The sequence below is a fragment of the Phyllobates terribilis genome, unplaced genomic scaffold, assembly GCF_046119375.1.
Source record: "Phyllobates terribilis strain yellow unplaced genomic scaffold, ASM4611937v1 Scaffold_12__6_contigs__length_324123572, whole genome shotgun sequence".
In the NCBI taxonomy this organism is placed as follows: domain Eukaryota; kingdom Metazoa; phylum Chordata; class Amphibia; order Anura; family Dendrobatidae; genus Phyllobates; species Phyllobates terribilis.
The window spans coordinates 318,884,189-318,911,605 of NW_027362772.1; the positions used below are offsets into that span (position 1 = coordinate 318,884,189).

Genomic DNA, 27,417 nt, shown 5'->3' on the forward strand with positions numbered 1-27,417 from the left:
TATATAGTAATATGGCCGCCCTTCTCCTCAGTGTGATATAGTAATATATATAGTGATATGGCCACCCTTCTCCTCAGTGTGATATAGTAATATATATAGTAATATGGCCGCCCTTCTCCTCAGTGTGATATAGTAATATGGCCGCCCTTCTCCTCAGTGTGATATAGCAATATATACAGTAATATGGCCGCCCTTCTCCTCAGTGTGATATAGTAATATATATAGTAATATGGCAGCCCTTCTCCTCAGTGTGATATAGTAATATATATATAGTAATATGGCCGCCCTTCTCCTCAGTGTGATATAGTAATATATATAGTAATATGGTCGCCCTTCTCCTCAGTGTGATATAGTAATATATATAGTAATATGGCCGCCCTTCTTCCCAGTGTGATATAGTAATATATATAGTAATATGGCCGCCCTTCTCCTCAGTGTGATATAGTAATATATATAGTAATATGGCCGCCCTTCTCCTCAGTGTGATATAGTAATATATATATAGTAATATGACCGCTCTTCTCCTCAGTGTGATATAGTAATATATATAGTAATATGGCTGCCCTTCTCCTCAGTGTGATATAGTAATATATATAGTAATATGGCCGCCCTTCTCCTCAGTGTGATATAGTAATATATATAGTAAAATGGCCGCCCTTCTCCTCAGTGTGATATAGTAATATATATAGTAATAAGGCCTCCGTTCTCCTCAGTGTGATATAGTAATATATATATAGTAATATGGCCGCCCTTCTCCTCAGTGTGATATAGTAATATATATAGTAATATGGCCGACCTTCTTCCCAGTGTGATATAGTAATATATATAGTAATATGGCCGCCCTTCTTCCCAGTGTGATATAGTAATATATATAGTAATATGGCAGCCCTTCTCCTCAGTGTGATATAGTAATATATATATAGTAATATGGCCGCCCTTCTCCTCAGTGTGATATAGTAATATATATAGTGATATGGCCGCCCTTCTCCTCAGTATGATATAGTAATATATATAGTAATATGGCCGCCCTTCTCCTCAGTGTGATATAGTAATATGGCCGCCCTTCTCCTCAGTGTGATATAGTAATATATATAGTAATATGGCCGCCCTTCTCCTCAGTGTGATATAGTGATATATATAGTAATATGGCCGCCCTTCTCCTCAGTGTGATATAGTAATATATATAGTGATATGGCCACCCTTCTCCTCAGTGTGATATAGTAATATATATAGTAATATGGCCGCCCTTCTCCTCAGTGTGATATAGTAATATGGCCGCCCTTCTCCTCAGTGTGATATAGCAATATATATAGTAATATGGCCGCCCTTCTCCTCAGTGTGATATAGTAATATATATAGTAATATGGCAGCCCTTCTCCTCAGTGTGATATAGTAATATATATATAGTAATATGGCCGCCCTTCTCCTCAGTGTGATATAGTAATATATGTAGTAATATGGTCGCCCTTCTCCTCAGTGTGATATAGTAATATATATAGTAATATGGCCGCCCTTCTTCCCAGTGTGATATAGTAATATATATAGTAATATGGTCGCCCTTCTCCTCAGTGTGATATAGTAATATATATAGTAATATGGCCGCCCTTCTCCTCAGTGTGATATAGTAATATATATATAGTAATATGACCGCTCTTCTCCTCAGTGTGATATAGTAATATATATAATAATATGGCTGCCCTTCTCCTCAGTGTGATATAGTAATATATATAGTAATATGGCCGCCCTTCTCCTCAGTGTGATATAGTAATATATATAGTAATATGGCCGCCCTTCTCCTCAGTGTGATATAGTAATATATATAGTAATATGGCCTCCGTTCTCCTCAGTGTGATATAGTAATATATATATAGTAATATGGCCGCCCTTCTCCTCAGTGTGATATAGTAATATATATAGTAATATGGCCGCCCTTCTCCTCAGTGTGATATAGTAATATATATAGTAATATGGCCGCCCTCCTCCTCAGTGTGATATAGTCATATATATAGTAATATGGCCGCCCTTCTCCTCAGTGTGATATAGTAATATATATATAGTAATATGGCCGCCCTTCTCCTCAGTGTGATATAGTAATATATATATAGTAATATGGCCGCCCTTCTCCTCAGTGTGATATAGTAATATATATATAGTAATATGGCCGCCCTTCTCCTCAGTGTGATATAGCAATATATATAGTAATATGGCCTCCGTTCTCCTCAGTGTGATATAGTAATATATATATAGTAATATGGCCGCCCTTCTCCTCAGTGTGATATAGTAATATATATAGTAATATGGCCGCCCTTCTCCTCAGTGTGATATAGCAATTTATATAGTAATATGGCCGCCCTTCTCCTCAGTGTGATATAGTAATATATATAGTAATATGGCCGCCCTTCTCCTCAGTGTGATATAGTAATATATATAGTAATATGGCCGCCCTTCTCCTCAGTGTGATATAGTAATATATATAGTAATATGGCCGCCCTTCTCCTCAGTGTGATATAGTAATAAATATAGTAATATGGCCGCCCTTCTCCTCAGTGTGATATAGTAATATATATAGTAATATGGCCGCCCTTCTTCCCAGTGTGATATAGTAATATATATAGTAATATGGCCGCCCTTCTTCCCAGTGTGATATAGTAATATATATAGTAATATGGCCGCCCTTCTCCTCAGTGTGATATAGTAATATATATAGTAATATGGCCGCCCTTCTCCTCAGTGTGATATAGTAATATATATATAGTAATATGACCGCTCTTCTCCTCAGTGTGATATAGTAATATATATAATAATATGGCTGCCCTTCTCCTCACTGTGATATAGTAATATATATAGTAATATGGCCGCCCTTCTCCTCAGTGTGATATAGTAATATATATAGTAATATGGCCGCCCTTCTCCTCAGTGTGATATAGTAATATATATAGTAATATGGCCTCCGTTCTCCTCAGTGTGATATAGTAATATATATATAGTAATATGGCCGCCCTTCTCCTCAGTGTGATATAGTAATATATATAGTAATATGGCCGCCCTTCTCCTCAGTGTGATATAGTAATTTATATAGTAATATGGCCGCCCTCCTCCTCAGTGTGATATAGTCATATATATAGTAATATGGCCGCCCTTCTCCTCAGTGTGATATAGTAATATATATATAGTAATATGGCCGCCCTTCTCCTCAGTGTGATATAGTAATATATATATAGTAATATGGTCGCCCTTCTCCTCAGTGTGATATAGTAATATATATATAGTAATATGGCCGCCCTTCTCCTCAGTGTGATATAGCAATATATATAGTAATATGGCCTCCGTTCTCCTCAGTGTGATATAGTAATATATATATAGTAATATGGCCGCCCTTCTCCTCAGTGTGATATAGTAATATATATAGTAATATGGCCGCCCTTCTCCTCAGTGTGATATAGTAATTTATATAGTAATATGGCCGCCCTTCTCCTCAGTGTGATATAGTAATATATATAGTAATATGGCCGCCCTTCTCCTCAGTGTGATATAGTAATATATATAGTAATATGGCCGCCCTTCTCCTCAGTGTGATATAGTAATATATATAGTAATATGGCCGCCGTTCTCCTCAGTGTGATATAGTAATAAATATAGTAATATGGCCGCCCTTCTCCTCAGTGTGATATAGTAATATATATAGTAATATGGCCGCCCTTCTTCCCAGTGTGATATAGTAATATATATAGTAATATGGCCGCCCTTCTTCCCAGTGTGATATAGTAATATATATAGTAATATGGCCGCCCTTCTCCTCAGTGTGATATAGTAATATATATAGTAATATGGCAGCCCTTCTCCTCAGTGTGATATAGTAATATATATATAGTAATATGGCCGCCCTTCTCCTCAGTGTGATATAGTAATATATATAGTGATATGGCCGCCCTTCTCCTCAGTATGATATAGTAATATATATAGTAATATGGCCGCCCTTCTCCTCAGTGTGATATAGTAATATGGCCGCCCTTCTCCTCAGTGTGATATAGTAATATATATAGTAATATGGCCGCCCTTCTCCTCAGTGTGATATAGTGATATATATAGTAATATGGCCGCCCTTCTCCTCAGTGTGATATAGTAATATATATAGTGATATGGCCACCCTTCTCCTCAGTGTGATATAGTAATATATATAGTAATATGGCCGCCCTTCTCCTCAGTGTGATATAGTAATATATATAGTAATATGGCAGCCCTTCTCCTCAGTGTGATATAGTAATATATATATAGTAATATGGCCGCCCTTCTCCTCAGTGTGATATAGTAATATATATAGTAATATGGTCGCCCTTCTCCTCAGTGTGATATAGTAATATATATAGTAATATGGCCGCCCTTCTTCCCAGTGTGATATAGTAATATATATAGTAATATGGCCGCCCTTCTCCTCAGTGTGATATAGTAATATATATAGTAATATGGCCGCCCTTCTCCTCAGTGTGATATAGTAATATATATATAGTAATATGACCGCTCTTCTCCTCAGTGTGATATAGTAATATATATAATAATATGGCTGCCCTTCTCCTCAGTGTGATATAGTAATATATATAGTAATATGGCCGCCCTTCTCCTCAGTGTGATATAGTAATATATATAGTAATATGGCCGCCCTTCTCCTCAGTGTGATATAGTAATATATATAGTAATATGGCCTCCGTTCTCCTCAGTGTGATATAGTAATATATATATAGTAATATGGCCGCCCTTCTCCTCAGTGTGATATAGTAATATATATAGTAATATGGCCGCCCTTCTCCTCAGTGTGATATAGTAATTTATATAGTAATATGGCCGCCCTCCTCCTCAGTGTGATATAGTCATATATATAGTAATATGGCCGCCCTTCTCCTCAGTGTGATATAGTAATATATATAGTAATATGGCCGCCCTTCTCCTCAGTGTGATATAGTAATATATATAGTAATATGGCCTCCGTTCTCCTCAGTGTGATATAGTAATATATATATAGTAATATGGCCGCCCTTCTCCTCAGTGTGATATAGTAATATATATAGTAATATGGCCGCCCTTCTTCCCAGTGTGATATAGTAATATATATAGTAATATGGCCGCCCTTCTTCCCAGTGTGATATAGTAATATATATAGTAATATGGCAGCCCTTCTCCTCAGTGTGATATAGTAATATATATATAGTAATATGGCCGCCCTTCTCCTCAGTGTGATATAGTAATATATATAGTGATATGGCCGCCCTTCTCCTCAGTATGATATAGTAATATATATAGTAATATGGCCGCCCTTCTCCTCAGTGTGATATAGTAATATGGCCGCCCTTCTCCTCAGTGTGATATAGTAATATATATAGTAATATGGCCGCCCTTCTCCTCAGTGTGATATAGTGATATATATAGTAATATGGCCGCCCTTCTCCTCAGTGTGATATAGTAATATATATAGTGATATGGCCACCCTTCTCCTCAGTGTGATATAGTAATATATATAGTAATATGGCCGCCCTTCTCCTCAGTGTGATATAGTAATATGGCCGCCCTTCTCCTCAGTGTGATATAGCAATATATATAGTAATATGGCCGCCCTTCTCCTCAGTGTGATATAGTAATATATATAGTAATATGGCAGCCCTTCTCCTCAGTGTGATATAGTAATATATATATAGTAATATGGCCGCCCTTCTCCTCAGTGTGATATAGTAATATATGTAGTAATATGGTCGCCCTTCTCCTCAGTGTGATATAGTAATATATATAGTAATATGGCCGCCCTTCTTCCCAGTGTGATATAGTAATATATATAGTAATATGGTCGCCCTTCTCCTCAGTGTGATATAGTAATATATATAGTAATATGGCCGCCCTTCTCCTCAGTGTGATATAGTAATATATATATAGTAATATGACCGCTCTTCTCCTCAGTGTGATATAGTAATATATATAATAATATGGCTGCCCTTCTCCTCAGTGTGATATAGTAATATATATAGTAATATGGCCGCCCTTCTCCTCAGTGTGATATAGTAATATATATAGTAATATGGCCGCCCTTCTCCTCAGTGTGATATAGTAATATATATAGTAATATGGCCTCCGTTCTCCTCAGTGTGATATAGTAATATATATATAGTAATATGGCCGCCCTTCTCCTCAGTGTGATATAGTAATATATATAGTAATATGGCCGCCCTTCTCCTCAGTGTGATATAGTAATATATATAGTAATATGGCCGCCCTCCTCCTCAGTGTGATATAGTCATATATATAGTAATATGGCCGCCCTTCTCCTCAGTGTGATATAGTAATATATATATAGTAATATGGCCGCCCTTCTCCTCAGTGTGATATAGTAATATATATATAGTAATATGGCCGCCCTTCTCCTCAGTGTGATATAGTAATATATATATAGTAATATGGCCGCCCTTCTCCTCAGTGTGATATAGCAATATATATAGTAATATGGCCTCCGTTCTCCTCAGTGTGATATAGTAATATATATATAGTAATATGGCCGCCCTTCTCCTCAGTGTGATATAGTAATATATATAGTAATATGGCCGCCCTTCTCCTCAGTGTGATATAGTAATTTATATAGTAATATGGCCGCCCTTCTCCTCAGTGTGGTATAGTAATATATATAGTAATATGGCCGCCCTTCTCCTCAGTGTGATATAGTAATATATATAGTAATATGGCCGCCCTTCTCCTCAGTGTGATATAGTAATATATATAGTAATATGGCCGCCCTTCTCCTCAGTGTGATATAGTAATAAATATAGTAATATGGCCGCCCTTCTCCTCAGTGTGATATAGTAATATATATAGTAATATGGCCGCCCTTCTTCCCAGTGTGATATAGTAATATATATAGTAATATGGCCGCCCTTCTTCCCAGTGTGATATAGTAATATATATAGTAATATGGCCGCCCTTCTCCTCAGTGTGATATAGTAATATATATAGTAATATGGCCGCCCTTCTCCTCAGTGTGATATAGTAATATATATATAGTAATATGACCGCTCTTCTCCTCAGTGTGATATAGTAATATATATAATAATATGGCTGCCCTTCTCCTCACTGTGATATAGTAATATATATAGTAATATGGCCGCCCTTCTCCTCAGTGTGATATAGTAATATATATAGTAATATGGCCGCCCTTCTCCTCAGTGTGATATAGTAATATATATAGTAATATGGCCTCCGTTCTCCTCAGTGTGATATAGTAATATATATATAGTAATATGGCCGCCCTTCTCCTCAGTGTGATATAGTAATATATATAGTAATATGGCCGCCCTTCTCCTCAGTGTGATATAGTAATTTATATAGTAATATGGCCGCCCTCCTCCTCAGTGTGATATAGTCATATATATAGTAATATGGCCGCCCTTCTCCTCAGTGTGATATAGTAATATATATATAGTAATATGGCCGCCCTTCTCCTCAGTGTGATATAGTAATATATATATAGTAATATGGCCGCCCTTCTCCTCAGTGTGATATAGTAATATATATATAGTAATATGGCCGCCCTTCTCCTCAGTGTGATATAGCAATATATATAGTAATATGGCCTCCGTTCTCCTCAGTGTGATATAGTAATATATATATAGTAATATGGCCGCCCTTCTCCTCAGTGTGATATAGTAATATATATAGTAATATGGCCGCCCTTCTCCTCAGTGTGATATAGTAATTTATATAGTAATATGGCCGCCCTTCTCCTCAGTGTGATATAGTAATATATATAGTAATATGGCCGCCCTTCTCCTCAGTGTGATATAGTAATATATATAGTAATATGGCCGCCCTTCTCCTCAGTGTGATATAGTAATATATATAGTAATATGGCCGCCGTTCTCCTCAGTGTGATATAGTAATAAATATAGTAATATGGCCGCCCTTCTCCTCAGTGTGATATAGTAATATATATAGTAATATGGCCGCCCTTCTTCCCAGTGTGATATAGTAATATATATAGTAATATGGCCGCCCTTCTTCCCAGTGTGATATAGTAATATATATAGTAATATGGCCGCCCTTCTCCTCAGTGTGATATAGTAATATATATAGTAATATGGCAGCCCTTCTCCTCAGTGTGATATAGTAATATATATATAGTAATATGGCCGCCCTTCTCCTCAGTGTGATATAGTAATATATATAGTGATATGGCCGCCCTTCTCCTCAGTATGATATAGTAATATATATAGTAATATGGCCGCCCTTCTCCTCAGTGTGATATAGTAATATGGCCGCCCTTCTCCTCAGTGTGATATAGTAATATATATAGTAATATGGCCGCCCTTCTCCTCAGTGTGATATAGTGATATATATAGTAATATGGCCGCCCTTCTCCTCAGTGTGATATAGTAATATATATAGTGATATGGCCACCCTTCTCCTCAGTGTGATATAGTAATATATATAGTAATATGGCCGCCCTTCTCCTCAGTGTGATATAGTAATATATATAGTAATATGGCAGCCCTTCTCCTCAGTGTGATATAGTAATATATATATAGTAATATGGCCGCCCTTCTCCTCAGTGTGATATAGTAATATATATAGTAATATGGTCGCCCTTCTCCTCAGTGTGATATAGTAATATATATAGTAATATGGCCGCCCTTCTTCCCAGTGTGATATAGTAATATATATAGTAATATGGCCGCCCTTCTCCTCAGTGTGATATAGTAATATATATAGTAATATGGCCGCCCTTCTCCTCAGTGTGATATAGTAATATATATATAGTAATATGACCGCTCTTCTCCTCAGTGTGATATAGTAATATATATAATAATATGGCTGCCCTTCTCCTCAGTGTGATATAGTAATATATATAGTAATATGGCCGCCCTTCTCCTCAGTGTGATATAGTAATATATATAGTAATATGGCCGCCCTTCTCCTCAGTGTGATATAGTAATATATATAGTAATATGGCCTCCGTTCTCCTCAGTGTGATATAGTAATATATATATAGTAATATGGCCGCCCTTCTCCTCAGTGTGATATAGTAATATATATAGTAATATGGCCGCCCTTCTCCTCAGTGTGATATAGTAATTTATATAGTAATATGGCCGCCCTCCTCCTCAGTGTGATATAGTCATATATATAGAAATATGGCCGCCCTTCTCCTCAGTGTGATATAGTAATATATATATAGTAATATGGCCGCCCTTCTCCTCAGTGTGATATAGTAATATATATATAGTAATATGGCCGCCCTTCTCCTCAGTGTGATATAGTAATATATATATAGTAATATGGCCGCCCTTCTCCTCAGTGTGATATAGCAATATATATAGTAATATGGCCTCCGTTCTCCTCAGTGTGATATAGTAATATATATATAGTAATATGGCCGCCCTTCTCCTCAGTGTGATATAGTAATATATATAGTAATATGGCCGCCCTTCTCCTCAGTGTGATATAGTAATTTATATAGTAATATGGCCGCCCTTCTCCTCAGTGTGATATAGTAATATATATAGTAATATGGCCGCCCTTCTCCTCAGTGTGATATAGTAATATATATAGTAATATGGCCGCCCTTCTCCTCAGTGTGATATAGTAATATATATAGTAATATGGCCGCCCTTCTCCTCAGTGTGATATAGTAATAAATATAGTAATATGGCCGCCCTTCTCCTCAGTGTGATATAGTAATATATATAGTAATATGGCCGCCCTTCTTCCCAGTGTGATATAGTAATATATATAGTAATATGGCCGCCCTTCTTCCCAGTGTGATATAGTAATATATATAGTAATATGGCCGCCCTTTTCCTCAGTGTGATATAGTAATATATATAGTAATATGGCAGCCCTTCTCCTCAGTGTGATATAGTAATATATATATAGTAATATGGCCGCCCTTCTCCTCAGTGTGATATAGTAATATATATAGTGATATGGCCGCCCTTCTCCTCAGTATGATATAGTAATATATATAGTAATATGGCCGCCCTTCTCCTCAGTGTGATATAGTAATATGGCCGCCCTTCTCCTCAGTGTGATATAGTAATATATATAGTAATATGGCCGCCCTTCTCCTCAGTGTGATATAGTAATATATATAGTAATATGGCCGCCCTTCTCCTCAGTGTGATATAGTAATATGGCCGCCCTTCTCCTCAGTGTGATATAGTAATATATATAGTAATATGGCCGCCCTTCTCCTCAGTGTGATATAGTGATATATATAGTAATATGGCCGCCCTTCTCCTCAGTGTGATATAGTAATATATATAGTGATATGGCCACCCTTCTCCTCAGTGTGATATAGTAATATATATAGTAATATGGCCGCCCTTCTCCTCAGTGTGATATAGTAATATATATAGTAATATGGCAGCCCTTCTCCTCAGTGTGATATAGTAATATATATATAGTAATATGGCCGCCCTTCTCCTCAGTGTGATATAGTAATATATATAGTAATATGGTCGCCCTTCTCCTCAGTGTGATATAGTAATATATATAGTAATATGGCCGCCCTTCTTCCCAGTGTGATATAGTAATATATATAGTAATATGGCCGCCCTTCTCCTCAGTGTGATATAGTAATATATATAGTAATATGGCCGCCCTTCTCCTCAGTGTGATATAGTAATATATATATAGTAATATGACCGCTCTTCTCCTCAGTGTGATATAGTAATATATATAATAATATGGCTGCCATTCTCCTCAGTGTGATATAGTAATATATATAGTAATATGGCCGCCCTTCTCCTCAGTGTGATATAGTAATATATATAGTAATATGGCCGCCATTCTCCTCAGTGTGATATAGTAATATATATAGTAATATGGCCTCCGTTCTCCTCAGTGTGATATAGTAATATATATATAGTAATATGGCCGCCCTTCTCCTCAGTGTGATATAGTAATATATATAGTAATATGGCCGCCCTTCTCCTCAGTGTGATATAGTAATTTATATAGTAATATGGCCGCCCTCCTCCTCAGTGTGATATAGTCATATATATAGTAATATGGCCGCCCTTCTCCTCAGTGTGATATAGTAATATATATATAGTAATATGGCCGCCCTTCTCCTCAGTGTGATATAGTAATATATATATAGTAATATGGCCGCCCTTCTCCTCAGTGTGATATAGTAATATATATATAGTAATATGGCCGCCCTTCTCCTCAGTGTGATATAGCAATATATATAGTAATATGGCCTCCGTTCTCCTCAGTGTGATAAAGTAATATATATATAGTAATATGGCCTCCGTTCTCCTCAGTGTGATATAGTAATATATATATAGTAATATGGCCGCCCTTCTCATCAGTGTGATATAGTAATATATATAGTAATATGGCCGCCCTTCTCCTCAGTGTGATATAGTAATATATATAGTAATATGGCCGCCCTTCTCCTCAGTGTGATATAGTAATATATATAGTAATATGGCCGCCCTTCTCCTCAGTGTGATATAGTAATATATATAGTAATATGGCCGCCCTTCTCCTCAGTGTGATATAGTAATAAATATAGTAATATGGCCGCCCTTCTCCTCAGTGTGATATAGTAATATATATAGTAATATGGCCGCCCTTCTTCCCAGTGTGATATAGTAATATATATAGTAATATGGCCGCCCTTCTTCCCAGTGTGATATAGTAATATATATAGTAATATGGCCGCCCTTCTCCTCAGTGTGATATAGTAATATATATAGTAATATGGCAGCCCTTCTCCTCAGTGTGATATAGTAATATATATATAGTAATATGGCCGCCCTTCTCCTCAGTGTGATATAGTAATATATATAGTGATATGGCCGCCCTTCTCCTCAGTATGATATAGTAATATATATAGTAATATGGCCGCCCTTCTCCTCAGTGTGATATAGTAATATGGCCGCCCTTCTCCTCAGTGTGATATAGTAATATATATAGTAATATGGCCGCCCTTCTCCTCAGTGTGATATAGTAATATATATAGTAATATGGCCGCCCTTCTCCTCAGTGTGATATAGTAATATATATAGTGATATGGCCACCCTTCTCCTCAGTGTGATATAGTAATATATATAGTAATATGGCCGCCCTTCTCCTCAGTGTGATATAGTAATATGGCCGCCCTTCTCCTCAGTGTGATATAGCAATATATATAGTAATATGGCCGCCCTTCTCCTCAGTGTGATATAGTAATATATATAGTAATATGGCCGCCCTTCTCCTCAGTGTGATATAGTAATATATATAGTAATATGGCCGCCCTTCTCCTCAGTGTGATATAGTAATATATATAGTAATATGGCCTCCGTTCTCCTCAGTGTGATATAGTAATATATATATAGTAATATGGCCGCCCTTCTCCTCAGTGTGATATAGTAATATATATAGTAATATGGCCGCCCTTCTCCTCAGTGTGATATAGTAATTTATATAGTAATATGGCCGCCCTTCTCCTCAGTGTGATATAGTAATATATATAGTAATATGGCCGCCCTTCTCCTCAGTGTGATATAGTAATATATATATAGTAATATGGCCGCCCTTCTCCTCAGTGTGATATAGTAATATATATAGTAATATGGCCGCCCTTCTCCTCAGTGTGATATAGTGATATATATAGTAATATGGCCGCCCTTCTCCTCAGTGTGATATAGTAATATATATAGTAATATGGCCGCCCTTCTCCTCAGTGTGATATAGTAATATATATAGTAATATGGCCGCCCTTCTTCCCAGTGTGATATAGTAATATATATAGTAATATGGCCGCCCTTCTTCTCAGTGTGATATAGTAATATATATAGTAATATGGCCGCCCTTCTCCTCAGTGTGATATAGTAATATATATAGTAATATGGCAGCCCTTCTCCTCAGTGTGATATAGTAATATATATATAGTAATATGGCCGCCCTTCTCCTCAGTGTGATATAGTAATATATATAGTGATATGGCCGCCCTTCTCCTCAGTATGATATAGTAATATATATAGTAATATGGCCGCCCTTCTCCTCAGTGTGATATAGTAATATATATAGTGATATGGCCGCCCTTCTCCTCAGTATGATATAGTAATATATATAGTAATATGGCCTCCCTTCTCCTCAGTGTGATATAGTAATATGGCCGCCCTTCTCCTCAGTGTGATATAGTAATATGGCCGCCCTTCTCCTCAGTGTGATATAGTAATATATATAGTAATATGGCCGCCCTTCTCCTCAGTGTGATATAGTAATATATATAGTAATATGGCCGCTCTTCTCCTCAGTGTGATATAGTAATATATATATAGTAATATGGCCGCCCTTCTCCTCAGTGTGATATAGTGATATATATATATAGTAAGATGGCCGCACTTCTCCTCAGTGTGATATAGTGATATATATATATAGTAATATGGCCGCACTCCTCCTCAGTGTGATATAGTAATATATATAGTAATGTGGCCGCTCTTCTCCTCAGTGTGATATAGTAATATATATAGTAATATGGCCGCCCTTCTCCTCAGTGTGATATAGTAAGATATCTAGTAATATGGCCGCCCTTCTCCTCAGTGTGATATAGTAATATATAGTAATATGGCCGCTCTTCTCCTCAGTGTGATATAGTAATATATATATATAGTAATATGACCGCCCTTCTCCTCAGTGTGATATAATAATATATATAGTAATATGGCCTCCGTTCTCCTCAGTGTGATATAGTAATATATGGTAATATGGCCGCCCTTCTCCTCAGTAGGATATAGTAATATATATAGTAATATGGCCGTCCTTCTCCTCAGTGTGATATAGTAATATATATAGTAATATGGCCGCCCTTCTCCTCAGTGTGATATAGTAATATATATAGCAATATGGACGCCCTTCTCCTCAGTGTGGTATAGTAATATATGGTAATATGGCCGCCCTTCTCCTCAGTGTGATATAGTAATATATATAGTAATATGGCCGCCCTTCTCCTCAGTGTGATATAGTAATATATGTATATATATAGTAATATGACCGCCCTTCTCCTCAGTGTGATATAGTAATATATATATATATATAGTAATATGGCCACCCTTCTCCTCAGTGTGATATAGTAATATATATAGTAATATGGCCGCCCTTCTCCTCAGTGTGGTATAGTAATATATATATAGTAATATGGCCGCTCTTCTCCTCAGTGTGATATAGTAATATATATAGTAATATGGCCGCCCTTCTCCTCAGTGTAATATAGTAATATATATAGTAATATGACCGCTCTTCTCCTCAGTGTGGTATAGTAATATATATATAGTAATATGACCGCTCTTCTCCTCAGTGTGGTATAGTAATATATATATAGTAATATGACCGCTCTTCTCCTCAGTGTGGTATAGTAATATATATATAGTAATATGGCCGCCCTTCTCCTCAGTGTGGTATAGTAATATATATATAGTAATATGGCCGCCCTCCTCCTCAGTGTGATATAGTAATATATATAGTAATATGGCCGCCCTTCCCCTCAGTGTAATATAGTAATATATATAGTAATATGGCCGCCCTTCTCCTCAGTGTGATATAGTAATATATATAGTAATATGGCCGCCCTTCTCCTCAGTGTGGTATAGTAATATATATATAGTAATATGGCCGCCCTTCTCCTCAGTGTGATATAGCAATATATATAGTAATATGGCCGCCCTTCTCCTCAGTGTGATATAGTAATATATACAGTAATATGGCCGCTCTTCTCCTCAGTGTGATATAGTAATATATATAGTAATATGGCCGCCCTTCTCCTCAGTGTGATATAGTAATATATATAGTAATATGACCGCCCTCCTCCTCAGTGTGATATAGTAATATATATAGTAATATGGCCGCCCTTCTCCTCAGTGTGATATAGTAATATATATAGTAATATGGCCGCCCTTCTCCTCAGTATGATATAGTAATATATATAGTAATATGGCCGCCCTTCTCCTCAGTGTGATATAGTAATATATATATAGTAATATGACCGCCCTTCTCCTCAGTGTGATATAGTAATATATATAGTAATATGGCCGCCCTTCTCCTCAGTGTGATATAGTAATATATATAGTAATATGGCCGCCCTTCTCAGTGTGATATAGTAATATATATAGTAATATGGTCGCCCTTCTCCTCAGTGTGATATAGTAATATATATAGTAATATGGTCGCCCTTCTCCTCAGTGTGATATAGCAATATATATAGTAATATGGCCGCCCTTCTTCCCAGTGTGATATAGTAATATATATAGTAATATGGCCGCAGTTCTCCTCAGTGTGATATAGTAATATATATAGTAATATGGCCGCCCTTCTCCTCAGTGTGATATAGTAATATATATATAGTAATATGACCGCTCTTCTCCTCAGTGTGATATAGTAATATATATAATATGGCTGCCCTTCTCCTCAGTGTGATATAGTAATATATATAGTAATATGGCCGCCCTTCTCCTCAGTGTGATATAGTAATATATATAGTAATATGGCCGCCCTTCTCCTCAGTGTGATATAGTAATATATATAGTAATATGGCCTCCGTTCTCCTCAGTGTGATATAGTAATATATATATAGTAATATGGCCGCCCTTCTCCTCAGTGTGATATAGTAATATATATAGTAATATGGCCGCCCTTCTCCTCAGTGTGATATAGTAATTTATATAGTAATATGGCCGCCCTCCTCCTCAGTGTGATATAGTCATATATATAGTAATATGGCCGCCCTTCTCCTCAGTGTGATATAGTAATATATATATAGTAATATGGCCACCCTTCTCCTCAGTGTGATATAGTAATATATATATAGTAATATGGCCGCCCTTCTCCTCAGTGTGATATAGTAATATATATATAGTAATATGGCCGCCCTTCTCCTCAGTGTGATATAGTAATATATATAGTAATATGGCTTCCGTTCTCCTCAGTGTGATATAGTAATATATATATAGTAATATGGCCGCCCTTCTCCTCAGTGTGATATAGTAATATATATAGTAATATGGCCGCCCTTCTCCTCAGTGTGATATAGTAATTTATATAGTAATATGGCCGCCCTTCTCCTCAGTGTGATATAGTAATATATATAGTAATATGGCCGCCCTTCTCCTCAGTGTGATATAGTAATATATATAGTAATATGGCCGCCCTTCTCCTCAGTGTCATATAGTAATATATATAGTAATATGGCCGCCCTTCTCCTTAGTGTGATATAGTAATATATATAGTAATATGGCCGCCCTTCTCCTCAGTGTGATATAGTAATATATATAGTAATATGGCCGCCCTTCTTCCCAGTGTGATATAGTAATATATATAGTAATATGGCCGCCCTTCTTCCCAGTGTGATATAGTAATATATATAGTAATATGGCCGCCCTTCTTCCCAGTGTGATATAGTAATATATATAGTAATATGGCCGCCCTTCTCCTCAGTGTGATATAGTAATATATATAGTAATATGGTCGCCCTTCTCCTCAGTGTGATATAGTAATATGGCCGCCCTTCTTCCCAGTGTGATATAGTAATATATATAGTAATATGGCCGCCCTTCTCCTCAGTGTGATATAGTAATATATATAGTAATATGGCAGCCCTTCTCCTCAGTGTGATATAGTAATATATATATAGTAATATGGCTGCCCTCCTCCTCAGTGTGATATAGTAATATATATAGTAATATGGCCGCCCTTCTCCTCAGTGTGATATAGTAATATATATAGTAATGTGGCCGCCCTTCTCCTCAGTGTGATATAGTAATATATATAGTGATATGGCCGCCCTTCTCCTCAGTGTGATATAGTAATATATATAGTAATATGGCCGCCCTTCTCCTCAGTGTGATATAGTAATATATATAGTAATATGGCCGCCCTTCTCCTCAGTGTGATATAGTAATATATATAGTGATATGGCCGCCCTTCTCCTCAGTGTGATATAGTAATATATATAGTGATATGGCCTCCCTTCTCCTCAGTGTGATATAGTAATATATATAGTAATATGGCCACCCTTCTCCTCAGTGTGATATAGTAATATATATAGTAATATGGCCGCCCTTCTCCTCAGTGTGATATAGTAATATATATAGTAATATGGCCGCCCTTCTCCTCAGTGTGATATAGTAATATATATAGTGATATGGCCGCCCTTCTCCTCAGTGTGATATAGTAATATATATAGTAATATGGCCGCCCTTCTCCTCAGTGTGATATAGTAATATATATAGTGATATGGCCGCCCTTCTCCTCAGTGTGATATAGTAATATATATAGTAATATGGCCGCCCTTCTTCCCAGTGTGATATAGTAATATAATGATGGAGAGCGATGGTCGGGGTGCAGGCGGCTCCTCTCTTCTTGCAGTTACCTAATGATGGAGAGCGATGGTCGGGGTGCAGGCGGCTCCTCTCTTCTTGTAGTTACCTAATGATGGAGAGCGATGGTCGGGGTGCAGGCGACTCCTCTCTTCTTGTAGTTACCTAATGATGGAGAGCGATGGTCGGGTGCAGGCGGCGCCTCTCTTCTTGTAGTTACCTAATGATGGAGAGTGATGGTCGGGTTCAGGCGGCTCCTCTCTTCTTGTAGTTACCTAATGATGGAGAGTGATGGTCGGGTGCAGGCGGCTCCTCTCTTCTTGTAGTTACCTAATGATGGAGAGCGATGGTCGGGGTGCAGGCGACTCCTCTCTTCTTGTAGTTACCTAATGATGGAGAGCGATGGTCGGGTGCAGGCGGCGCCTCTCTTCTTGTAGTTACCTAATGATGGAGAGTGATGGTCGGGTGCAGGCGGCTCCTCTCTTCTTGTAGTTACCTAATGATGGAGAGTGATGGTCGGGTGCAGGCGGCTCCTCTCTTCTTGTAGTTACCTAATGATGGAGAGCGATGGTCAGGGTGCAGGCGGCGCCTCTCTTCTTGTAGTTACCTAATGATGGAGAGTGATGGTCGGGTGCAGGCGGCTCCTCTCTTCTTGTAGTTACCTAATGATGGAGAGCGATGGTCGGGGTGCAGGCGACTCCTCTCTTCTTGTAGTTACCTAATGATGGAGAGTGATGGTCGGGTGCAGGCGGCTCCTCTCTTCTTGTAGTTACCTAATGATGGAGAGCGATGGTCGGGGTGCAGGCGACTCCTCTCTTCTTGTAGTTACCTAATGATGGAGAGCGATGGTCGGGTGCAGGCGGCGCCTCTCTTCTTGTAGTTACCTAATGATGGAGAGCGATGGTCGGGGTGCAGGCGGCTCCTCTCTTCTTGTAGTTACCTAATGATGGAGAGCGATGGTCGGGTGCAGGCGGCGCCTCTCTTCTTGTAGTTACCTAATGATGGAGAGCGATGGTCGGGGTGCAGGCGACTCCTCTCTTCTTGTAGTTACCTAATGATGGAGAGTGATGGTTGGGGTGCAGGCGGCTCCTCTCTTCTTGTAGTTACCTAATGATGGAGAGCGATGGTCGGGGTGCAGGCGGCTCCTCTCTTCTTGCAGTTACCTAATGATGGAGAGCGATAGTCGGGTGTAGGCGGCTCCTCTCTTCTTGCAGTTACCTAATGATGGAAAGCGATGGTCGGGGTGCAGGCGGCTCCTCTCTTCTTGTAGTTACCTAATGATGGAGAGTGATGGTCGGGTGCAGGCGGCTCCTCTCTTCTTGCAGTTACCTAATGATGGAGAGCGATGGTCAGGGTGCAGGCGGCTCCTCTCTTCTTGCAGTTACGTAATGATGGAGAGCGATGGTCAGGGTGCAGGCGGCTCCTCTCTTCTTGTAGTTACCTAATGATGGAGAGCGATGGTCAGGGTGCAGGCGACTCCTCTCTTCTTGCAGTTACCTAATGATGGAGAGCGATAGTCGGGGTGCAGGCGACTCCTCTCTTCTTGTAGTTACCTAATGATGGAGAGCGATGGTCGGGGTGCAGGCGGCTCCTCTCTTCTTGTAGTTACCTAATGATGGAGAGTGATGGTCGGGTGCAGACGGCTCCTCTCTTCTTGCAGTTACCTAATGATGGAGAGCGATGGTCAGGGTGCAGGCGGCTCCTCTCTTCTTGCAGTTACGTAATGATGGAGAGCGATGGTCAGGGTGCAGGCGACTCCTCTCTTCTTGCAGTTACCTAATGATGGAGAGCGATGGTCGGGTGCAGGCGGCTCCTCTCTTCTTGCAGTTACCTAATGATGGAGAGCGATGGTCGGGTGCAGGCGGCTCCTCTCTTCTTGTAGTTACCTAATGATGGAGAGCGATGGTCGGGTGCAGGCGGCTCCTCTCTTCTTGCAGTTACCTAATGATGGAGATCGATGCTCGGGGTGCAGGCGGCTCCTCTCTTCTTGCAGTTACCTAATGATGGAGAGCGATGGTCGGGTGCAGGCGGCTCCTCTCTTCTTGTAGTTACCTAATGATGGAGAGCGATGGTCGGGGTGCAGGCGGCTCCTCTCTTCTTGCAGTTACCTAATGATGGAGAGCGATGGTCGGTTGCAGGCGGCTCCCCTCTTCTTGCAGTTACCTAATGATGGAGAGCGATGGTCGGGGTGCAGGCGGCTCCTCTCTTCTTGCAGTTACCTAATGATGGAGAGCGATAGTCGGGGTGCAGGCGGCTCCTCTCTTCTTGTAGTTACCTAATGATGGAGAGCGATAGTCGGGGTGCAGGCGACTCCTCTCTTCTTGCAGTTACCTAATGATGGAGAGCGATAGTCGGGGTGCAGGCGGCTCCTCTCTTCTTGTAGTTACCTAATGATGGAGAGCGATGGTCAGGGTGCAGGCGGCTCCTCTCTTCTTATAGTTACCTAATGATGGAGAGCGATGGTCGGGGTGCAGGCGGCTCCTCTCTTCTTGCAGTTACCTAATGATGGAGAGCGATGGTCGGGTGCAGGCGGCTCCTCTCTTCTTGCAGTTACCTAATGATGGAGATCGATGCTCGGGGTGCAGGCGGCTCCTCTCTTCTTGCAGTTACCTAATGATGGAGAGCGATGGTCGGGTGCAGGCGGCTCCTCTCTTCTTGTAGTTACCTAATGATGGAGAGCGATGGTCGGGGTGCAGGCGGCTCCTCTCTTCTTGCAGTTACCTAATGATGGAGAGCGATGGTCGGTTGCAGGCGGCTCCCCTCTTCTTGCAGTTACCTAATGATGGAGAGCGATGGTCGGGGTGCAGGCGGCTCCTCTCTTCTTGCAGTTACCTAATGATGGAGAGCGATAGTCGGGGTGCAGGCGGCTCCTCTCTTCTTGTAGTTACCTAATGATGGAGAGCGATAGTCGGGGTGCAGGCGACTCCTCTCTTCTTGCAGTTACCTAATGATGGAGAGCGATAGTCGGGGTGCAGGCGGCTCCTCTCTTCTTGTAGTTACCTAATGATGGAGAGCGATGGTCAGGGTGCAGGCGGCTCCTCTCTTCTTATAGTTACCTAATGATGGAGAGCGATGGTCGGGGTGCAGGCGGCTCCTCTCTTCTTGCAGTTACCTAATGATGGAGAGCGATAGTCGGGGTGCAGGCGACTCCTCTCTTCTTGTAGTTACCTAATGATGGAGAGCGATGGTCGGGGTGCAGGCGGCTCCTCTCTTCTTGCAGTTACCTAATGATGGAGAGCGATGGTCGGGGTGCAGGCGGCTCCTCTCTTCTTGCAGTTACCTAATGATGGAGAGCGATGGTTGGGGTGCAGGCGGCTCCTCTCTTCTTGCAGTTACCTAATGATGGAAAGCGATGGTCAGGGTGCAGGCGGCTCCTCTCTTCTTATAGTTACCTAATGATGGAGAGCGATGGTCGGGGTGCAGGCAGCTCCTCTCTCCTTGCAGTTACCTAATGATGGAGAGCGATAGTCGGGGTGCAGGCGACTCCTCTCTTCTTGTAGTTACCTAATGATGGAAAGCGATGGTCAGGGTGCAGGCGGCTCCTCTCTTCTTGCAGTTACCTAATGATGGAGAGCGATAGTCGGGGTGCAGGCGACTCCTCTCTTCTTGTAGTTACCTAATGATGGAGAGCGATGGTCGGGGTGCAGGCGGCTCCTCTCTTCTTGCAGTTACCTAATGATGGAGAGCGATGGTCGGGGTGCAGGCGGCTCCTCTCTTCTTGCAGTTACCTAATGATGGAGAGCGATGGTCGGGGTGCAGGCGGCTCCTCTCTTCTTGCAGTTACCTAATGATGGAAAGCGATGGTCAGGGTGCAGGCGGCTCCTCTCTTCTTGCAGTTACCTAATGATGGAGAGCGATAGTCGGGGTGCAGGCGACTCCTCTCTTCTTGTAGTTACCTAATGATGGAGAGCGATGGTCGGGGTGCAGGCGGCTCCTCTCTTCTTGCAGTTACCTAATGATGGAGAGCGATGGTCGGGGTGCAGGCGGCTCCTCTCTTCTTGCAGTTACCTAATGATGGAGAGCGATGGTTGGGGTGCAGGCGGCTCCTCTCTTCTTGCAGTTACCTAATGATGGAAAGCGATGGTCAGGGTGCAGGCGGCTCCTCTCTTCTTGCAGTTACCTAATGATGGAGAGCGATAGTCGGGGTGCAGGCGACTCCTCTCTTCTTGTAGTTACCTAATGATGGAGAGCGATAGTCGGGGTGCAGGCGGCTCCTCTCTTCTTGTAGTTACCTAATGATGGAGAGCGATAGTCGGGGTGCAGGCGACTCCTCTCTTCTTGTAGTTACCTAATGTTTGAGAGCGATAGTCGGGGTGCAGGCGACTCCTCTCTTCTTGTAGTTACCTAATGATGGAAAGCGATGGTCAGGGTGCAGGCGGCTCCTCTCTTCTTGCAGTTACGTAATGATGGAGAGCGATGGTCAGGGTGCAGGCGGCTCCTCTCTGCTTGCAGTTACGTAATGATGGAGAGCGATGGTCGGGGTGCAGGCGGCTCCTCTCTTCTTGTAGTTACCTAATGATGGAGAGCGATGGTCGGGGTGCAGGCGGCTCCTCTCTTCTTGCAGTTACCTAATGATGGAGAGCGATAGTCGGGGTGCAGGCGGCTCCTCTCTTCTTGCAGTTACGTAATGATGGAGAGCGATGGTCGGGGTGCAGGCGACTCCTCTCTTCTTGCAGTTACGTAATGATGGAGAGCGATGGTCGGGGTGCAGGCGACTCCTCTCTTCTTGCAGTTACCTAATGATGGAGAGCGATGGTCGGGGTGCAGGCGGCTCCTCTCTTCTTGCAGTTACCTAATGATGGAGAGCGATGGTCAGGGTGCAGGCGACTCCTCTCTTCTTGCAGTTACCTAATGATGGAGAGCGATAGTCGGGGTGCAGGCGACTCCTCTCTTCTTGTAGTTACCTAATGATGGAGAGCGATAGTCGGGGTGCAGGCGACTCCTCTCTTCTTGTAGTTACCTAATGATGGAAAGCGATGGTCAGGGTGCAGGCGGCTCCTCTCTTCTTGCAGTTACCTAATGATGGAGAGCGATGGTCGGGTGCAGGCGGCGCCTCCACGTGCGGCTGGGTGCAGTTGATGCGGTGCTCGGTAACATTGGATATTCTGCAATGAACCATCCTGAGCTCCGGCTGAATTTCACGCTGGTCTTTTTTGCAGGTGGCAATCGGCTGCTGTGTAGGTTGGATCAAGCTCAGACGTGACGCCATTAACCCTGGGGAGACTGGAAGGAACTGATGCAGGAACATGACGTTCTTATCCTGACGCTTCATCTAGGTCACTCTGGACTGACATATCCGAGCGTTGGATCCATAACAGAACCTGCGCTGACATTCCTGCTGCCTCATAAATCACACGCCGATCTCAGTCTTGGCTGCTCGGCCGCGGTGGAAAGTTAAAATACACGACACGTGACAAATGGACGCCGCTCTCAGCAGCTGATATAAGTACAAGCACAAACGGGAACATTCCCAGAGTTAAGAAATAAACTGTTCCATCACCGCTGACGTCTGCGCTCACAGTACACGTCCCGCTGGCCATCTGTACGGGTCCCAAGATAAGACATGACACTGCTGATGGGGTCCGTCACCCCACTTCTCATGCACCCTCAATCAGGGGCTGGCTGGCAAATATTAGTCTGGGGCAAACATGCAACACTGGCCCAGGAGCGGCCCATCCTCTGCTTGTTCACAAGTGACATTGCGGCGTTGGCAAACAGTTCCCTGCACCTTCACACCTGCTTGTTTCCATCTATCTTCACCCTTCTCTGCTCTATGAAGCCAGAGCTGTCAATCAAAGAAGAGGAGGGTGGAGGGGAAACAAGCCAGTGAGAAGGTGGATGTAAATGATTGGCCGCCATGGTGCATCGAGCGCCGGGACTGAGTTTAAACAGTTATTCTGTGCTGACAGGGGCCCTTTAAAAAGAACCAATATTTTGGAAAACTTCCAGGGACACTTCTGGAGATTTCCATCAGTGTTTTGGAGGAGATTTCCATCAGTGTTTTGGAGGAGATTTCCATCAGTGTTTGGAGGAGATATCCATCAGTGTTTTGGAGATTTCCATCAGTGTTTTGGAGGAGATATCCATCAGTGTTTTGGAGGAGATTTCCATCAGTGTTTGGAGGAGATATCCATCAGTGTTTTGGAGATTTCCATCAGTGTTTTGGAGATTTCCATCAGTGTTTTGGAGGAGATTTCCATCAGTGTTTTGGAGATATCCATCAGTGTTTTGGAGGAGATTTCCATCAGTGTTTTGGAGATTTCCATCAGTGTTTTGGAGGAGATTTCCATCAGTGTTTTGGAGATTTCCATCAGTGTTTTGGAGGAGATTTCCATCAGTGTTTTGGAGGAGATTTCCATCAGTGTTTTGGAGGAGATTTCCATCAGTGTTTTGGAGGAGATGTCCATCAGTGTTTAGGAGGAGATTTCTGTCAGTGTTTTGGAGGAGATTTCCATCAGTGTTTTGGAGATTTCCATCAGTGTTTTGGAGGAGATTTCCATCAGTGTTTTGGAGGAGATATCCATCAGTGTTTTGGAGATTTCCATCAGTGTTTTGGAGGAGATTTCCATCAGTGTTTTGGAGGAGATGTCCATCAGTGTTTAGGAGGAGATTTCTGTCAGTGTTTTGGAGGAGATTTCCATCAGTGTTTTGGAGATTTCCATCAGTGTTTTGGAGGAGATTTCCATCAGTGTTTTGGAGGAGATTTCCATCAGTGTTTTGGAGGAGATTTCCATCAGTGTTTTGGAGATGTCCATCAGTGTTTTGGAGGAGATATCCATCAGTGTTTTGGAGGAGATTTCCATCAGTGTTTTGGAGGAGATTTCCATCAGTGTTTTGGAGATGTCCATCAGTGTTTTGGAGGAGATATCCATCAGTGTTTTGGAGGAGATTTCCATCAGTGTTTTGGAGGAGATTTCCATCAGTGATTTGAATCAGATCAAAAACAAACACTTGGTCTGCAAAAAATACAGTCATGTGAACAGCCCCACAAACCAGAATGTGTATGTGGGCAATTTGATAAATATGAATAGAACGCATAAAAGAAAAATGCAAGTCTGAATAAGGCCACATTCACACGTTCAGTATTTTACATCAGTATTTGTAACCAGGAGAGGAACAATCAGAGTAAAATATAATAGAAACTCGTCACCACTTCTGTATTTCTCACCCACTCTAGGTTTTGGATTACAAATACTGATGTAAAATACTGACCAAATACTGAAAGTGTGAACGTGGCCTTAGCCCTAAATCAGGATACAAAATAGGTTGCAGTTTAACACTGCAGCAGTATATATAGGTAGTGGGAACTATAATGGCAGCCTTAAATTATGATATAAGAAGCAGGGTGGAGACTTCTTACCATAACCACTGTCAAAGAAGTCTGTGAGGTGCATGGCGCTGCATGCGGACCACGGCATGGACTTATTCAGCCGCAGGAGCAGCGGAGCCATCAGGTGGTGCTGGTCCAGGTACCCAAACCCCTTCAAGCAGTTATTAGAGTTGTCATGCGGGATGCTGAGGACGTGAGCTGTGAGAAGAGAAGAAGAGATATCAGTCCTGGCCGCAGCCGATCTCTAGAACATGAGTCAGTAATCTGCCTGCTGGGCATTGCTCCTACCCAGCTCATGGGCCAGGGTGTAGGCGGCCTGCAGTCCATCGTCTTCAATCACAGAGCAGCTCTTACTCGGCTCACACACTGTCCCAATGTCGGCCACCCCAAGTGTATCGCAGCTGTTGTGTCCGCAAAAGTCCTGCCACACAAAAAGAGAAGAGTCAGCGCAGCCACCGGAGACGTGACCTGTCCTGTACTTATGTCATATGGATACCGCATCCTGCTCCACCTGCAGCTCCATGTCCTAACACTTGTATCATATGGATACCGCATCCTGCTCCACCTGCAGCTCCATGTCCTAACACTTGTATCATATAGAGACCGCATCCTGCTCCACCTGCAGCTCCATGTCCTAACACTTGTATCATATGGATACCGCATCCTGCTCCACCTGCAGCTCCATGTTCTAACACTTGTATCATATGGAGACCACATCCTGCTCCACCTGCAGCTCCATGTTCTAACACTTGTATCATATGGATACCGCATCCTGCTCCACCTGCAGCTCCATGTCCTAACACTTGTATCATATGGATACCGCATCCTGCTCCACCTGCAGCTCCATGTTCTAACACTTGTATCAGATGGAGGCTGCATGGTGTGACCCTACTTGTGGGCCTACATGTCCTAACACTTGTGTTGGGTGAAGGCTGCATGGTGTGACCCTACTTGTGGGCCTCCATGTCCTAACACTTGTGTTGGGTGAAGGCTGCATGGTGTGACCCTACTTGTGGGCCTCCATGTCCTAACACTTGTGTCAGGTGGAGGCCGCATGGTGTGACCCTACTTGTGGGCCTCCATGTCCTAACACTTGTGTCGGGTGGAGGCTGCATGGTGTGACCCTACTTGTGGGCCTCCATGTCCTAACACTTGTGTCAGGTGGAGGCCGCATGGTGTGACCCTACTTGTGGGCCTCCATGTCCTAACACTTGTGTCGGGTGGAGGCTGCATGGTGTGACCCTACTTGTGGGCCTACATGTCCTAACACTTGTGTCGGGTGGAGGCTGCATGGTGTGACCCTACTTGTGGGCCTCCATGTCCTAACACTTGTGTCGGGTGGAGGCTGCATGGTGTGACCCTACTTGTGGGCCTACATGTCCTAACACTTGTGTTGGGTGAAGGCTGCATGGTGTGACCCTACTTGTGGGCCTCCATGTCCTAACACTTGTGTCGGGTGGAGGCTGCATGGTGTGACCCTACTTGTGGGCCTCCATGTCCTAACACTTGTGTCAGGTGGAGGCCGCATGGTGTGACCCTACTTGTGGGCCTCCATGTCCTAACACTTGTGTCGGGTGGAGGCTGCATGGTGTGACCCTACTTGTGGGCCTACATGTCCTAACACTTGTGTCGGGTGGAGGCTGCATGGTGTGACCCTACTTGTGGGCCTCCATGTCCTAACACTTGTGTCGGGTGGAGGCTGCATGGTGTGACCCTACTTGTGGGCCTCCATGTCCTAACACTTGTATCATATGGAGACCACATCCTGCTCCACCTGCAGCTCCATGTCCTAACATTTGCATCATATGGAGACCACATCCTGCTCCACCTGTAGCTCCATGTCCTAACACTTGTATCATATGGAGACCACATCCTGCTCCACCTGCAGCTCCATGTCCTAACACTTGTATCATATAGAGACCGCATCCTGCTCCACCTGCAGCTCCATGTCCTAACACTTGTATCAGATGGAGGCTGCATGGTGTGACCCTACTTGTGGGCCTACATGTCCTAACACTTGTGTTGGGTGAAGGCTGCATGGTGTGACCCTACTTGTGGGCCTACATGTCCTAACACTTGTGTCGGGTGGAGGCTGCATGGTGTGACCCTACTTGTGGGCCTACATGTCCTAACACTTGTGTCGGGTGGAGGCCACATGGTGTGACCCTACTTGTGGGCCTACATGTCCTAACACTTGTGTCGGGTGGAGGCCACATGGTGTGACCCTACTTGTGGGGCTCCATGTCCTAACACTTGTGTCGGGTGGAGGCCGCATGGTGTGACCCTACTTGTGGGCCTCCATGTCCTAACACTTGTGTCGGGTGGAGGCCGCATGGTGTGACCCTACTTGTGGGCCTACATGTCCTAACACTTGTGTCGGGTGGAGGCCACATGGTGTGACCCTACTTGTGGGCCTACATGTCCTAACACTTGTGTCGGGTGGAGGACACATGGTGTGACCCTACTTATGGGGCTCCATGTCCTAACACTTGTGTAAGCTGGAGGCCACATGGTGTGACCCTACTTGTGGGCCTCCATGTCCTAACACTTGTGTCGGGTGGAGGCTGCATGGTGTGACCCTACTTGTGGGCCTCCATGTCCTAACACTTGTGTCGGGTGGAGGCCGCATGGTGTGACCCTACTTGTGGGGCTCCATGTCCTAACACTTGTGTCGGGTGGAGGCCGCATGGCATGACCCTACTTGCGGGGCTCCATGTCCTAACACTTGTGTCGGGTGGAGACCGCATGGTG

General features: G+C 42.4%; 1 protein-coding gene across 2 annotated transcripts in view; it reads right to left on the reverse strand.

The window, feature by feature from the left end:
* The window catches only part of ADAMTS8 (ADAM metallopeptidase with thrombospondin type 1 motif 8), an 81,114-nt gene that overhangs the window by 11,369 nt on the left and 42,328 nt on the right, over window positions 1-27,417 (reverse strand). For both annotated transcript variants that reach the window (XM_073657473.1, XM_073657474.1), the window contains exons 4-5: window positions 24,955-25,087; window positions 24,697-24,864 (exon numbers count right to left, since the gene is read on the reverse strand). In XM_073657473.1, the coding sequence (XP_073513574.1) occupies window positions 24,697-24,864; window positions 24,955-25,087 (301 nt within the window). The remainder of the gene's footprint in view (window positions 1-24,696; window positions 24,865-24,954; window positions 25,088-27,417) is intronic.